We start from the raw sequence: 16,061 nt of genomic DNA on the forward strand, positions 1-16,061 counted from the left end.
CACACCTGACTTCAGGTACAGGTCTCAGTCATGCAGAAATACTCAGAGGACTCCGCCATTGTGGCCTGTATCAGAGATAGTCAGGAGGAGGAATACAAAAGACAAAAGACTTACGACTTGACTCGGACTTGAACACCAATGACTTGCGACTTGAATCCACTTACATCTGTTGATTTGATGTTGACTTGAGCATGTTTGATATTTTAGCACAAAGTGGCCCGACATGGACAAAAATCATGAATAATTCTTGGTTCTGGGTGTGATCTGGTACGGCTAAACGCAGCAGTACTTTGTTTATAATCCGTTTCAGTTGCACTTTCTGCTTGTTGAGCAAATAAATGAAGCTTTAAGAAGCTTTATTTCTGGAATTTATTTATTATCATCGTCATTAAATTGATGTTGGACAGATGACTTGATTATGACTTGAAAATTCAGAGTTAAGGACTTGGACTTGACTTGGACTTCCAATTCATTGACTTTGGGCTCGACTTGGACTTGGTTGTCTTTGACTTGGACTTTACTCAAGACTTGACTGGAAAGACTTGCGACTTACTTGCGACTTGCAAAGCAGTGACTTGGTCACACCTCTGCAAAGAAATGATTGTTTTAGCAAATAGAAACCCAGTAAGGAACTTTTTTTGTCTGATTTAAAAATGTTGTATAAATAAACCAGAAACCAGAGAAGTATTAGTCCATCTCAGAGTCATTTCTCTAAATATCACACGTGAGGATAATGTCCTGACTCACATGTGGAGACAGTCAGGAGGTGAAAAATGAAGACAGAAGAGTTGCATGGGCTCATGAAGAGCCCAGCTTACAGGCTGCATACCAGATTCTGTCCACAACCCGTGTCAGAATGCTGCACCTCCTGGTCATCTTGGCACACGCTTGATCTGTGTAAACAGTTAGCTGCCGTGTTATCACTTCAGAACCAATCGTCACACAGAAAAACACGTTACATCGTTTACTTTTGATGATGTGAAAACAGAACCACACTTTATGTTTTAGGCATTCAAACTAAATGACAGGTTTCCTTGAACAGACATTTATTCTTATTTAGCTTAGTCTTACAATTTCTGCTCATATGGCCTCTAAGGTCTTTTTGTTAGGAATAGTCTGACCTGAAACGTCCAAGTGTTCCAGCTGTGTTATTGAAAATCTGCTGCTAAAAATGAAGAGATAATTATGATCATTATCAGTGTCACACTGTAAATATGGCTGCTTCCCACGGCTGCTATTCCCGTGTCTGCTCCAAAGTCAGATGACGAGACCACTGCATCAACCTGTCAGACAATTCCAGCAAATACTAGGAAAGGTTGGCTTTTTAAAATTCATCTTTAACTATTAGAACAGGCATGTGGCCTCAGGTACCATTTGTGGCTCGGAGAGATTTAGTTCAGCCCCATAGGCTGCAGACGAGCAGAAGATTTTATGATCCAGTTTTTACTAACATGCTTATTTTAAGCTTATTGTTTAGCAATGTAAGTAACAATATTCACCATATAGTAACTTTTGCACTTTAAAAACAAACAAACAAACAAATAAATAAATAAATAACTTTTGTGAGGCTTTCCAGAAATTTTAACTTGATGATTTTGGTCCTTATCAAGAAAAGTATGGACACTTGATACACAGGTTTGAAAACATACATTTTTAAGAAGTAAAGACTAAATGTGCTTATTTGTATGTTTGTTTGTTTGTTTATTTATTTGTTTGTTTATCATTCATTCATGGTGTGGTAACCCTGTCTCTTAGAGGAAGTTGCAGCTAACATTCAAAATCAATATGATGAACTGTTCTTGGAGAAAGCAAGTTAGATAAAAGTAAAGGTGACCACGCCTTCCAGAGTGTTGCATCCCTAATTTGGAATCAGCTTCCTTTATCCCAACCCTATCCTTACGTAGTATTGACAGTCTGGCCACCTTTAAAAAACAGCTAAAGACCCTCTTATTTAAAGCTGCTTTTACTTAAATATATTGTTTCCTTATTTTTAGCTCAGATTGATAATCATCCTTCATTGGTTTTATGATATTTCATGACTTTGTTTTTCTGATTTAATTTATTCCTGTTTTGTTTAAAATCATTATGATTTTACAACTTTATGATTTGTCGTTATTAATCTATGTGAAGCACTTTGTGATGCTCTGTCTGTGATCAGTGCTATATAAATAACATGCACTTACTGAATGGTAAAATGCTTTAGAAAAAACAGACAGGACAGAAAAGTAATCTGCAAATTGAAAAAAATAATAGCAGAGTTGATGACCAACATAAGATAATAAGAAAACAGGGCTTATTAATATGAAGTTTAATTTCCAGCCAACACAATGAGAAGAATTTTTCTAAATCATCAATGAAAAAAACAAATCAATTCAACAACAAAGATGAAAATCTACTATAAAAATGATCGTATATTTAGCCAGCCTCACAGGGAATGGGAACCTCCAGGAAGAGATGGGTCAACTTTAGAAACGTGCAGGCAAAACATTATTTGGAATATTATTGATCGGCTGTACCCAAGTGTGCTTTTCTCCCACAGTGAGAACTGGGTCAATAACAGCTCTGTGTAATCCGTGAAAATAGCCAAATGCATTGGAAGAGAAAGAAGTGTAAATCATAAATAATGTATAATGCATATTTAGCTGATGCATATACCAGCTTGAGGGAAACAATATGACACTGCTAAAATGTTTTCATCTAAAAATGTCTTTCTTGTTCATATTTTGCTATTTTTATAAATTTTCCCTGCATCTTTAATACTTCAGTGTATCAAGCAGCTGACATCATCGCGTTAATTCATTCATTCATTTTTAGTTTGAGCTGGTCATGTGCCGCAAAACAAACGATCAACAGCAGAAATTACAACGAAAATAAAGTTTTGAGAAAAAAAATACCCCCCCTAAATAAATAAATAAATAAATAAATAGAACGCTGATAAGGGTGTCTGTCTGGCACGCGCCCCCCTCTCCCGGGCTCTTACGCAAAAGGCAGCGGGCGCCCGTGATTCGCTGTCCCCAGCCCTCCCCCCGCCGGTGACTCACTGCTGCGCTCTCCTCGAGATAAATGCGAGCGGTACAATTGGAGGAGGCGAGTACGAGACTGTCCTTTCGTGTTTCCAGCAGGGGACGGTCAGCAGTCTCGGCTTTTTAATTAGACAAAAATAAGAGAAAACAGCTTTAAAAGAACACCGCTTCACCCGGAGCAAAGAGGCGTTGTTGTGGAGCTAACATGTCGGGGAGTAAAGACAGTGACGGCGGATGGAGGAATTTTATTTGGAACTCCGAGAAGAAAGAGTTTTTAGGACGAACGGGAGGCAGTTGGTGTAAGTACTCCCATTTTCTTTTTACGTTGCCGAGCTCAACAAGCAGGTTCCTTTTTTAAATAAAGGCTGATGAAATGTCAGAAAGGTCGAGCTCATCCTCGGCAGCATGGAAGCCGTTTTCTGTCATTTCCTGGCTGTAGACAGACAGCACCTGTTAGAGCTGACATGCTGCCGAGTCGTGACTTGGTTTCAATGGAGTCTGCTCACTAAAGTTGGACTGTTAAATCCGTTACGAGCCCGGCTAAATGAGTTTTCTCAGTCTGTTAAAAACTACAGGTCAGCTCACAGCCCAGAGCCTTAAACTGATTCTGGAGCTTTAAATGAATGAAGTGCGGTTTGCTGTGACCTTTTAACGTCCAATTGATAAACGAGTCTGGATTTAAACGGGGTGACATTGATAATTCCATGTATAATATACTGTTTACAAAGGCGTGGCCCCTATCGTGCCAGTTAATAATCACTGCCCTATAAGAAAAGGTCATCTTGAAGGACAGCAAGAGCTGGGCCAGGGTATTTCTCTAAAGCAGGGCATAAAAGTTGGCTTACATCTTTGTCCTCGCCTCATTTCTATTTTAGACTACGAAGGAGGAAATAACGGAAACAGGACTTTTTATTGCCCCCTCAAGTGTGAGGTTGTCTCCGCCTGTGGTACCTGGGCCCACTAGCCATCCCCACCTCAATGTCAAATCCAACATTAATGAACCCAACTCCTAATAATCGTTTTAACGCTGTTTTCAGCACTTTAAGACGGAGCCTTGCTCGACTACTCGACTAATACAGTGGGTGTTAGTTTGATTGGATGGCTACCAGCCATAACACGGCGCTAATTAAACTTCTTAACCCGTTTTTACCGATTAGAAACGGCGTTTTGTTTTAATTAATCCGTGGTGTGAACCGCGACCGGGCTCGGTCAGACACCGAGCGACAGTCCGGGAACACGACGGCGTTCTGGAGCAGATCACGACTCACATGTCTCATGGGCCGCCCCCTCCTCCCTCCCTCTCACGGCTATTTATTTATTTATTTTTCTCCCAGAATTCCCAGTTTAATGCGCTCACTCCTTCCTCCTGGCTTAGCGAACACTTTAAACAAACTGGTTATTTCAGAGAAGGGTTCATTCATTCACGTACAAAACAAAGACCGTGTCTGTCGATATTACAGCTGGCGCGTGCAAATGCTAATAATGGCGAACTTACAGAAGCTACTTTACGGAGTATTGAAGTCTCTAATGTTAGCGAACCGGTGTTTGAACTTAGCGAGATCCTGCTAGGGTGGAACATATTATATCTGTAATGCTTAGGGGTCTAAAATACATAAAAGTTAACTCTGTAAACAACAGGTATCATCTACAGTAGCAGAACTGAGGGGAAAGAATGCGTATTGAGTTAAACAGCTTTGGTGTTGTGTCGTAATATGTGCCCCCGTCAAGATGTTTCCCCACTAGCTTTGCTGCCTTTTTCCCGTTGTTTTGAGCCACTTCATCGCAAGGAAAACGCATACGCGAAACACTGTTTGTCCTTGTTCTATAACTGACGAAACATCTGCTTGTAACAATTAAAGTCAGTTTACTCCGTTTTTAATGTCACACATTCGCTAAATGCATAGAGCAGAGTTCGCAGAGTACACGCGGACATGTTTTTTTCTTCTGCGCCAAAAATTGTACAGTTTAGTGGAGGCTGGAAATTTAGACAGGTGGGGAAACAAATCTCAACACTAGACAGTGTTTCCTATATGTTTGTTTTATAGCTGACAACGCTGGTTTCCATAGCGACTGCAGTAAACGACGTTCTCATTTAATCTCATACCAGTTCTGGTATTTTTGGAGAGAAAATGATGTTTTGAAAATGTATAAGCCAGCTCCAACACACTCGTTAAAGGAAGCGAAAAGGTTTCAGAGGGTACTGCCTCCTCACAACACCACAACAACAAGCAGGCTGGTGGGGGAGGTGCTCTCTCCATTCAAACCCTTTCTGTCACCACTCTGGGTCTGGGTCTGGGGCATGCACTTGTTGACTCAAGAACTGTTTTGTGCTCATTTCACTGATGCAATTTGAACTTTTAGATAGTTGATCATGTCTGTCGTCATGTGCCGGGACAACACTTTAGCCTGCTGAGCACTGTTAGACTGACTTGGAAAAGTCCTTGTTTTCCCAAACGCCACACACAAGCTTGAGGTAAACTATATATTTGTTTTGCAGATTCAGTTCACTTTTCCAAGATTTGCTGATTAGAAGGTTTTTATGTCTTAGATGGCACATTGTTAGAAACTGCTGAACTTCGCCGTGGGCATATATGCATGTTTCTGTGCTGGATATGTCCGCCGGTCTACAGTTTCATTCTGAACAGGTGCATCACAGAGTGTTGCAGCTCTGCCTGCTGACATGATCATAGGAGAAATAGCTCCCTTTACTTTAGAAGCAGGTGTTGGAGCAACTTATAGCTTTGGCAAAACATGGACACTAATAGTCCACACTTCCTGTATCGTTCAGTTCTACTTTCATTTTGAATCATTCCATAAGTAACTGTGTCTTACCGAGGTGTAACTTTGCTGGATTAAATAAACTTTTTACAAAATGTAAGCACCCTTAGGCAAATTTAAGTTGCTGTTCTTGACGAACGGTGGTTCATATCAGAGCTGTGCAGAGGCTGAGGCTGCTGTCTGTTTCCAATATATATATATATATATATATATATATATATATATATATATATATATATATATATATATATATATGATTAGGGGGTTAACTCACCAAACTGGTTTTATATGTCAAACAACTTGAAAGGTAAATACATTTCAGAAGGTGTCAAATACATGAGGTACAGAACTGTACTAATGCTGAGAATTGGTACGTTGAACATTTATAGGTTGTTTTTTGGCTGATATCATTCTTTAGAGAATGCTCTTGATTTGAAAATAAAAATGTGTAAAACAAAGTATTGATGTTGGTCCACGAAGTGTACAAATGAAAAGAAAATGTTTCTTGTTCTGCTTTTAAACGATGCAGTCAGACCATCATTCCTTCTTGTGTCAGTGCACAAAGCTTCATTCTCCACTTTGTGGTCAGATCTGAGATTAACTAACACATTTTAAAAGTTATCATTAAAGGAAATACAGTAGTTCTGTAGATTAAACACTAGATAAAACTGGACTGTTGTAAAGGTGATAAAGACTCAGACCTGCTGTCAGGATTTATGGCCCTCCTAATGAACTTAAATGAAACCAAGTCAAAAAGAAAAGAGAAAGCGATTGTGACCCCTGTGAGAGCATTACTAAAGCACTCTTTGTTTAATTAGCTAAAGACAGTGTTTTATGTGGCACGGCTGGAAGTGACACGTTTGTGGGGAGGGTCTGAATGGGAGGGAGCCATGGCGCCTGATACAAGTGACTCATCTCGTTGCACTGGAAATGCAGCCCTCCAGCCGTTGAATTATTTTGAATCAGGAAAAGGTGTTGTTGCTTCGTAACAAAGGAACAACACCGACTTTGGCTGCTACATGGAGGCTCGTGTCTCTTTAGCTCAGAAATCTAGACGAACAGTAGCAGACATAAAAGGGTTTTGCTCTGCAAACTATTCACATAGGATGGCTAGGCCGGCTAGCGTCTCCTGCTTTCAAAATAGGAAACTAGAAATGGCATTTTTAGGAATCATCATGTGTATAGTAAATCTGACTTCGTAGTCCTCGTTCATGTCTGCTGATCTGGTGAAGTGTTAAAAGTTCAAGTGTCTTATCAACACATTCTCACACCCAAGGCGTCAAAATATGACGCGTGTGACCAAGCCTCAATATATGACGATTTGGGATGCCCCAGCGCGTCAGGAGATGACGATCAGAGACAAACTGCTGACGCTGGTGCTGAGACGGACATTGGAACTACTTAACCTTCCCCTCACCCCAATCCTCTGCGGTGAGCCAATATTCTCCCAAACTGCAGGGGGCAGCATGGAGCTCTACGGCATGCATCCAACACTACACCATAGTAGAAGTAGAAATCACTGTTTACAACATGGCATTCCAGCATTTTTAACAGCGTTCTCGTCTTTTCCGACAGTGCGAGCTATTTCTCTCCAAGATTTATTAACAACATGTTGATCACGGTGATCTCTGAGAGCTGAATCATACAAATGTCTGTATTTACGAACCTCTGCCGTGCCGGTCCGCCATGTTTTTCCGCGTCCGACCGTCCGCGTGGTTAGAAATTTTCCGAGGTGCGCGTTGCGGAAATCTTGGGCCGTGCGGAGACGCGGTGGAGGGGCGTGGTTGTTAAAATGACGCAACTTTTCCGCGCGGAGCCGTGCGGACCTCGCGGACGCGTCAAGCATAAACCAACCTTTAGGTCACAGTTTATGGACCTTAAGGTTAGGATTGGGGTGAGGGGAAGGTTAAATAGTCGAATAATGTCCGTGTGACCGCGTGCGTCAAACAGTGATGCCAGCGGAGCCACGTGACCCAGCATGTCCCTGATCGTCGTCTCCTGACACGCTGGGGCGTCTCTGATCGTCATATGTTGAGGCTTGGGTGTGAGAGTGTGTTGGTCTTATCAAGACTGGACAGCATTATAGGGAGCCTGACATTTACATCCAACGCTGTTACCTAGCTCATTAGTTAATCAGCCTGTTCCAACTTTGTCATTTCACCTAATAACGGGCTGCCTCTTTGTTTCCCTTCAGTTAAAATCACCCTCTTCTATGTGATATTCTATGGATGCTTGGCTGGAATTTTCATTGGGACCATTCAAGCCATGCTGCTGACCCTGAGCGACTACAAACCCACTTACCAGGACCGAGTTGCCCCCCCAGGTGAGCATCACTTTTACCTCCTGATCTGAGGAGGTGTTGCTGCAGTAATCAGCTCAGTCTCACACGGAGCTGGAACACTTGCAGCTCGAGTCTCTGTACGGTTGTTGCACTTAGACACGGCTGTCTGGGCGTGCCTTTAAGCTGCAATCTTTCTGACCACAGTCACGCTCAGCCATTTTGTCCTTCATTCCTCCCAGCCGGTCAATGGTTCTCCCCTCAAGCTACAGGGGAACTGAAAGATTCCTGTATGCCATGATTGAGTCACAGCTGCCATGTTTACACGTGAATGAATGGTGGTGGAGGATGTTCTAAAGTCAAGTAGATTTATTTAGCCAAGAGCCCACAAAGCATGCTTTTCTTTCTTTCTAAGATGTGGTCTCATTTTGACACACGGTGTGTCGTAAAGCCCTGCTGCAGTCCTGTTCCAAGTCTTTAGAAATGTCCTGCAAGGTTGGAAAAGGGGTTTAAATGCCAAGTTCATCATGTTGTGTCACTACTTGTCTGCGCAGCACGTGTGTGAGCATTGGTGGTATTTTTAGCAGCCATTGTAAACGACTGTCTTCACTTGCCTGCCGCTCCGTCCACGACAGTTGGCTATCAGAGATCAACAAGGCTGTGATGAAAGTGTGGGGCTCTTTGAACTGAAGCAACTTTCCAGTAGAGGCACGATTAAGGAAGCAGAGAGACGTTTTTTCTTTCTCTGAGAACAACCCGCCTCTCACTCTGGGACTAAAAGTTTCCATTGTGAGAGACTCACGTGAGAATGGATGGGTGGGGGCGGGGATTGGTGAATATTCACAAGCGTTCAGTAAAAGTCACTACTATCTCTCTGCTTCTTGTGTAAGTTGGTAGCACCTAATGAATTGATCCAACAGAAAAAGAGGAAAGCTTCATGAATATCACGTTCATGAATCTTAAAAACCCAGCTCATTCTCCTCTGCCCCGCCTCCAGCCATGACTCAGCCCGGCACACAAGGTCTGTGGAAAATTCCCACTCTCATGAGCCTCCACAGACCAGTAACCCCCCCCCCCCCCCAACACACACACACGTATACACACACACACAATTTCTGCTGAATCTGGGTAACATTTTTTATTTATTCCTAATCCAAAAATCTGCTGTTTTTCAGGTCTGTCACACACACCCCGCTCAGACAAATCAGAAATCTCTTTCACAAAGTCCAACCCAGCTACTTACCAGAAGTACGTTGACAGCATGCATAGCCTACTACAAAAGTACAACGACACTCTTCAGACTGAGGAGTTGAAATTTGAGGATTGTGGAGGCAAGTAAAAAGACCAGTTACACTCTTGTTACTTGGTTTTATGTATTCGGATACATTTATTCTTCATACAAAAGAGAAGAGGGTACAGAAAGTTTTTAGACCCTGTCAATTTTTCTATCTTTGTTATATTGCAGCCATTTGCTAAAATCAAATAAATGTTTCCTTATTGATGTACACACAGAAAAACACAGGCTTTTAGAAATGTCTGCAGATTCATTAAAAGAGGAAAAACTGAAATATCACATGGTCCTTAGTATTCAGACCCTTTGCTGTGACACATATATTTAACTCCGGTGCTTTCCATTTCTTCTGATCATTCTCGAGATGGTCCTGCACCTTCATTGGAGTCCAGCTGTGTTTGATTCTACTGATTGGACGTGATTAGGAAAGCCACACACCTGTCTACATAAGACCTTACAGCTCACAATGCATGTTAGAGCAGGTGAGAATGATGAGGTCAAAGGAACTGCCTGAAGAAGAGAAGTGAGGTTCTTAAGAGCACAGTGGCCTCTGTAATCCTGAAGATGTTTGGGACGACCAGGACCCTTCCTAGAGCAGGCCTTCTGGTCAAACTGAGCAACCGGGCCAGAACAGCCTTGGTGAGAGAGTTAAAGAAGAACCCAAAGATCACTGGCTGAGCTCCAGAGATGCAGTCAGGAGATAGGAGAAAGCTGTAGAAAGTCAACCATCACTTCAGCCCTCCACCAGTCAGGGCTTTATGGTAAAGTGGTCCATCAGAAGCCTCTCCTCAGTGCAAGACACATGAAAGCCAGCATGGAGTTTGCTAAAAGACACCTGAAGGACCCGAGCTGATGAGAAATAAGATTCTCTGGTCTGATGAGACCAAGATGGAACTTTTAATGGTCTTAATTCTAAGCGGTATGTGTGGAGAAAACCAGGCACTGCTCATCACTTGTCCAGTACAGTCCCCACAGTGAAGCATGGTGGTGGCAGCATCATGCTGTGGGGGTGTTTTTCAGCTGCAGGGACAGGATGACTGGTTGCAGTGGAGGGAACAACGAATGCAGCCAAGTACAGGAACAAGAACCTTTTCGAGAGTGCTCAGGACCTCAGACTAGGCTGAAGGTTCCCATCCAACACGACCATGCAGGAGCTAAAATAACAAAGCAGTAGCTTCACGGCAACTCTGTTCTGGAACGGCCCAGCCAGAGCCCTGACTAAAACTCAATTGAGCATCTCTGGAGAGACCTAAAAATGGCCGTCCACCAACATTCCCCCTCCAAGTTGACAGAACTGGAGAGGATCTGCAAGGAGAAATGGCAGAAGAACCTCAAATCCAGGTGTAAGAAACGTGTTACGTCGTTACCAAGAGAACTCTTGGCTGTATTAGCTCCAAAGGGTGCTTCTACTAAATACTGAGCAAAGGGTCTGAGTACTTAGGACTATGTGATATTTCAGTTTTTCTTTTTTAATCTGCATACATTTCTAAAATACTGTGTTTTTCTGTCCATATGGGTGTTGTGTGTACATCAATGGGAAAATGTTTTGGCAAATGGCTGCAGTATAACAGAAGGGTCTGAATACTTTCTGTACCCACGGTAAAAGGTTTACTCCAATTCTTGTATTTATTGAGAATTTTTGGGGAAACATTTTCCCTTTTGGCTGTATGGTTATCGTTTAGGTTTCCAAGTCTAACAGGTGTGTGTGTGTGTGTGTGTGTGTGTGTGTGTGTGTGTGTGTGTGTGTGTGTGTGTGTGTGTTTTTCTCTGACTATTGACAGAAACTCCACAGGACTACATAAACCGTGGTAGTCTGGATGATACTGAAGGGTTGAAAAACGCCTGCCGTTTCCTCAGATCATGGCTGGGAAGTTGCTCTGGTATTACTGACAAAAGTTTTGGCTTTGAGGAGGGAAAGCCATGCCTTATCGTCAAACTCAACCGGATTGTCAACTTCAAACCAAAGGTATGTCCGTTACTCACAGCCCTGTATGTGTTCGAGAACAAGGGAGCAAACAAAAACATCATCACCTGTAGGGTTGTCACGGTGTGAGAATGTAACCTCACAGTTATTGTGACCAAAATTATCACGGTTTCCGGTATAATTGCGGTATTTTTTTAAACGTGCTACATTTTCAGACAATTAAATAAACCCTGTATGTCAGGAAATATTGTCCTCCGTTTGTGTCTAAATTTTGCCTAAAATGTGTTATTTTGTAATTATGTTGTTCATTAGTTTACATTTTTCCCCTTTAGTCTTTAAAATACCAATATTTGCCCATAACTTCTTATTTTATGTCTGTTTGATGTCATCATTTTAAAAATATTAGATCAGATGATACTTAGTACTCAAGTAGCCTTCTAATCAGATACTTTTTTACCCTTACTTGAGTAATAAACCCTATATCAGGAAAATATTGTCCTCGGTTTGTGTCCTTCCAGTGAGCTTTGCAGATGTGGGAAAATGTCATCAGGCAGTAATCATCGTTAAATTCATAATTATTCTCGGAGAGAGACCAACTCTTATCTGCCCCTGGGAGCCCCGTAATGCATAGCGTCATTTCAACATGGCGGTGTCCGCGACACGGTTTATATGCAGGTAGCGGCGCTGCGGCTGCTTTATATAGCCACTCGTTGCATTCTCCCTCAACCCAAATCCTCGGATCACGCATTTTAGCTAAAACGCTAACGTTAGCTTGCCTTGCGTTGTGGGTGATGGTCACGCAGATGTGTCATGAGATTTGAAGCGTTGCTGCCTTTCACAGACACTTTTTCTGCTCGTGCTGCAAACAGGATAGCCGTCTTCTATCAGCTGTCCCTCGGCATTCTTCAAATATCCAAAACATGCCCGTACTTCCCACTTTGTCTTCTTTGAGGGATAATAAATGTCCTGAGTGCTGCCGTCTACTCCTTTGGCCATTTTTTTAGCTTTAGCTTCAAGAAAGTTTTGGTTGTAAACAACAAAGTGCTCATGTGCCGACGGCAACTTCAGCAGATGATACGGTGGCTGGTAAGGGTCACCGCGCCTACACCGCAGCCACGGTAATCCACCGAGATAATATAGTTTTTAAAAAACAAGACTGTTATTATTATTATTGTCAACTTTTTTTACTGGGGTTTACCGCTACACCGGTTACCGTGACAACCCTAATCGCCTGTTAAAGTACACATTTTCTCACTTGACCACAACAGTTGGAGAGCTAGTGCAGATACCATTTGTAAAGGTGTTTTTACTTGATCTATAAAAGTCAATTTCTTGTGTGAATCGCACAGCTTCAGGGTCAACAAATGTTTTCAGAATGGCTTCGGTCATTGTGGGCAACTGGAAGCTTCTGATTTGTCTCTAAATGTAAATTCTGCAGGTCAGGAAGTGTTGGACAGCTTTAGGAGGGATGGGCGTTTAAACTGCCTTGAAATTAGGCTAATAATTGAGTCAGAATAATTATATTTTGTAACAACAAAATGTGTACAGTAGTAACACATTGTTTGAAAAGCAAGTCCAACTTGACTAAGATATTTAGTACAAGTATACTAAATACAAATATACCGTAGTGAACGTACCACTGAAAATGAGCATTTTTGATATCTCCTAGCTAGTCGTGAGCAGCTTAAGCATCGTGAGAAGCTAGCTTAAAGTTGCACTAAAAGCAGGAAACGGGTATTTATTCAGAATATTTGTCTAAACAGAAAACACTTATTGATATAAAAACTTTTTTCCAATCGGTTCCTGGTCATGACAGGAGCACTAAAACAGTTTAAGACAAAACAAATTTCAAGTGTCTGGAGAGACCAGCTGACTCCAGGCAGGTGGAGCAGCACATTTAAACAACTTTCTCCGTTCATTTCAAACCCACAGGACTGTAAGAAGGTGGAGGTTCTGGGAGTCAAAGACGTACCATCCGGTCTTCCTGCATTATTTATTTGACACTTATTTAAAGAGGAGTAACCCATGAGATGTGCCACCTCATTTTCATGAAGGGTCCTCTTAAATTAAAGCAGCAGAAGGCAGCTGTTTGCACATACAATTAATGAAAGAGATAATAATAATAATTAATAAATAATCACTAAAAACGATCTCCCCCCCCCCCCCCCCCCTTCCACACACACACACACACACACACACACTTGGACCAGCTTGCAGTTCTGGGAGTTCTCCCAACTCCCCACTAATCTCCAGTACATGATGGTACGTTTCATCTCTTCAAAGCAGACAGAGAGCACCGTGTACACAGCTGCACACGATAAACAAGTACTCATTACTTGTCTACATCACAGTAAAACCTGCTGAGTACCTAGGAAACATAAGTTAGACTCTCAGTCTCACACAGGTTCACTAGTGGAGTTGTTAGTGCTTCAGGTGTGCCTGATGCTGGTTGCAGGAGCTTTCATGAACCTCCAGCATCGTGTGGAACTGAAGACTTGGTGGATTACTTACATCTTCAGGGCAGAGTTCACCCAACACTCCAGAAACCCCTCAGGTCAACACATTATGTTGGTGATGTTAGCTAGGCATGTTTGGTCAGCCAGCCAATCAGAGAAGAAGGCTGGGGAGTAGGGCTGCAATTACTGAATACTTTAGTGTTCAAATATTCTACTGAGTACTCTGTTGAGTAATCCAGTAATCTATTTGACAATCCTTCAGGTGGGGAAAAATCGAATGAGTTTGTATTTAAAAACCCGCTCCTTTTCAGAAAAGGTCACCATCTATTAAACTACAACAAACTGTAAAAACGAATCCGTACAGCTGCAGTGTCCTAGAGCGGGGATACTCGGTCCCGGAGGGGCTCTTCAGCATGTTTGAGTTATTTCAAAGCTCCAACACACCTGAGGTTAGTCAGCCGGTGATTAAAGGGTTTTGGCAGGACTTGATGAGCTGCTGAACAGGTGATTCAGGCATTGAATCAGGTGTTTTGGAGCAGGTAAACAACTAAAACATGCTGGACAGAGGCCCTCCAGGACCAGGATGGAGCTCCCTTGTCCTAGAAGGAAGTGTGTATCTGGGACTGAAAGCCATCATCTTCCACCACAGGAAGAGGCGGCATGTTTGATATACAGCTCAGACGAACTCGGAGCCACACTTCTGACAAAGCTGTTCCGACTGCGGTCTGCTGCAAAGACATGAAATAAAATAACCAAATAATGAGGCTGAGATGTGAGACTTTATTATTAAAGGCTCAGTAATGTGTATTATGTTGGTGTGGTCTAGTTCCCTCTGGGGTTGGGCGACTGGGAGAATACTTTAGCCGTCGATGATAGGCTTAGCTTTTCAACGATCACTTTTACAAGAGCAGTTTGTTTATTTGCCCGTGATTACGTTCGTTAGCGGTGATTCACGCAGGTGCTCAGATATTTTAAATGTCACCGTGTCGCAGAAGTAACACAATCAAATAAAAAATTCCCAGAGAATTGTCTCACATTCTCCGTGCCTTGCTGCTGACGGTGCACGCCAGAGGACAGCGTGCTAAAGAGGAACTTGGATCAGACAATGTGGGTAAAGTGTCCCTCCCAATTCTCTACCAGGAGCCGGGATTCATCCTACAACTCTGATTGCTGGACAACCTGCTCTAATTCCTGAACTGCTGCCGCTACAGTAGTTTTTGTCTTGCTGGTTCCTCTATCGTCCTCCGTGGCGCCGAGATGACCACGTTGTGCACCAATAAAATGTGTTCAGGCGTTGGTGTGCACATTTAACGAAGCTTCACATCAGCACAGAATGATTAGAGGAATTTACTGAATCAAACCTTTTGAGTATTTGTTTCAGCCCTAACTTGGTCGGCTGTCTGGAAATCGGGGGTGTTAGAAATAGAATAAATATGGTCTGATTCCAAACACCCAGTTACTTTTTGGTATTAAGAGAGGACCTTTCAGATTCTGCTCTATAGTTTTAGTTTCATAATTTCATTTTTGTTTCTGAGAGGGAACAGCCCACAAGCTGTCTGACTTTGCTTTAATCATCTTGTTTTTTGTCCCTAGGTTCCCTCCAACGACACACTCCCAGAAGCTCTGAAGGGCAAATCCGTTAAATACCTGATCCCCATTCACTGCAAAAATAAGGTACGATTGATGCCACAGTTCAGCTTTCCTGCTCGTCAGTGGTCTTTGCGTTGTGAAAAGTTTGGCTGAGTGCCTCATAATTGTGCTGTTTCTACAGAGAGAGGAAGATGAAGGCAAGATTGGGGAGATCAAGTATTTTGGCATCAACGAAGGCTTTCCCCTGCAGTATTACCCGTACTACGGCAAACGGCTGCACAGCCAGTACCTGCAGCCTCTGGTTGCTATTCAGTTCACCAACCTCACCACGAATGAGGAGCTCCGCATCGAGTGTAGAGTATATGGGGACAACATAGAAATAGGTGAAAAAGACCGTTACCAGGGACGCTTTGACGTTAAGTTCACAGTGAATTCATGACCTTGGCCATGGTGTGTGGTTTCCGTCTGGAAACAAACTAAATGTAGAGAATTTATGAGTTCAAATAAAACACCACTAGTCTCTGAGCTTTCATTATAGACAGGACCTACACTTAATCTGTGTGCTTTACACTCGCTCTTCTGTGTTTTTGTCCAGAGTTAGAATGTAAAATACAAGAAGTAGCAATAGCAAATATTTATTCTACTGTAAGTATAATATTCCAGGAGCCATGGGATGTTCATCTAATACTGTAAAACTGCAGTTTCACTACTGATGTGTAGC

At 42.4% G+C, this 16,061-nt stretch overlaps 1 protein-coding gene across 1 annotated transcript; it reads left to right on the forward strand.

Moving 5' to 3' along the window:
• Positions 1–3,039: 3,039 nt before the first annotated feature.
• On the forward strand, positions 3,040–15,877 carry atp1b1a (ATPase Na+/K+ transporting subunit beta 1a). Its single transcript, XM_015962384.3, has 6 exons — positions 3,040–3,322; positions 7,996–8,124; positions 9,255–9,410; positions 11,152–11,336; positions 15,344–15,424; positions 15,522–15,877. The coding sequence occupies exons 1-6, from the start codon at positions 3,229–3,231 to the stop codon at positions 15,777–15,779; spliced, it is 903 nt and encodes a 300-aa protein (XP_015817870.1). The 5' UTR covers positions 3,040–3,228; the 3' UTR covers positions 15,780–15,877.
• The last annotated feature ends 184 nt before the right edge of the window (positions 15,878–16,061 follow it).

Source organism: Nothobranchius furzeri, chromosome 16, assembly GCF_043380555.1.
Source record: "Nothobranchius furzeri strain GRZ-AD chromosome 16, NfurGRZ-RIMD1, whole genome shotgun sequence".
NCBI classification, from domain to species: domain Eukaryota; kingdom Metazoa; phylum Chordata; class Actinopteri; order Cyprinodontiformes; family Nothobranchiidae; genus Nothobranchius; species Nothobranchius furzeri.

Excerpts from the sequence above, each read along its gene's own strand:
- atp1b1a (XM_015962384.3), top strand. The coding sequence starts at position 3,229 with ATGTCGGGGAGTAAAGACAGTGACGGCGGATGGAGGAATTTTATTTGG. Across the intron at positions 8,125-9,254 it reads GGACCGAGTTGCCCCCCCAG|GTCTGTCACACACACCCCGC; the intron begins GTGAGCATCACT and ends GCTGTTTTTCAG. Across the intron at positions 11,337-15,343 it reads TTGTCAACTTCAAACCAAAG|GTTCCCTCCAACGACACACT; the intron begins GTATGTCCGTTA and ends TTTTGTCCCTAG.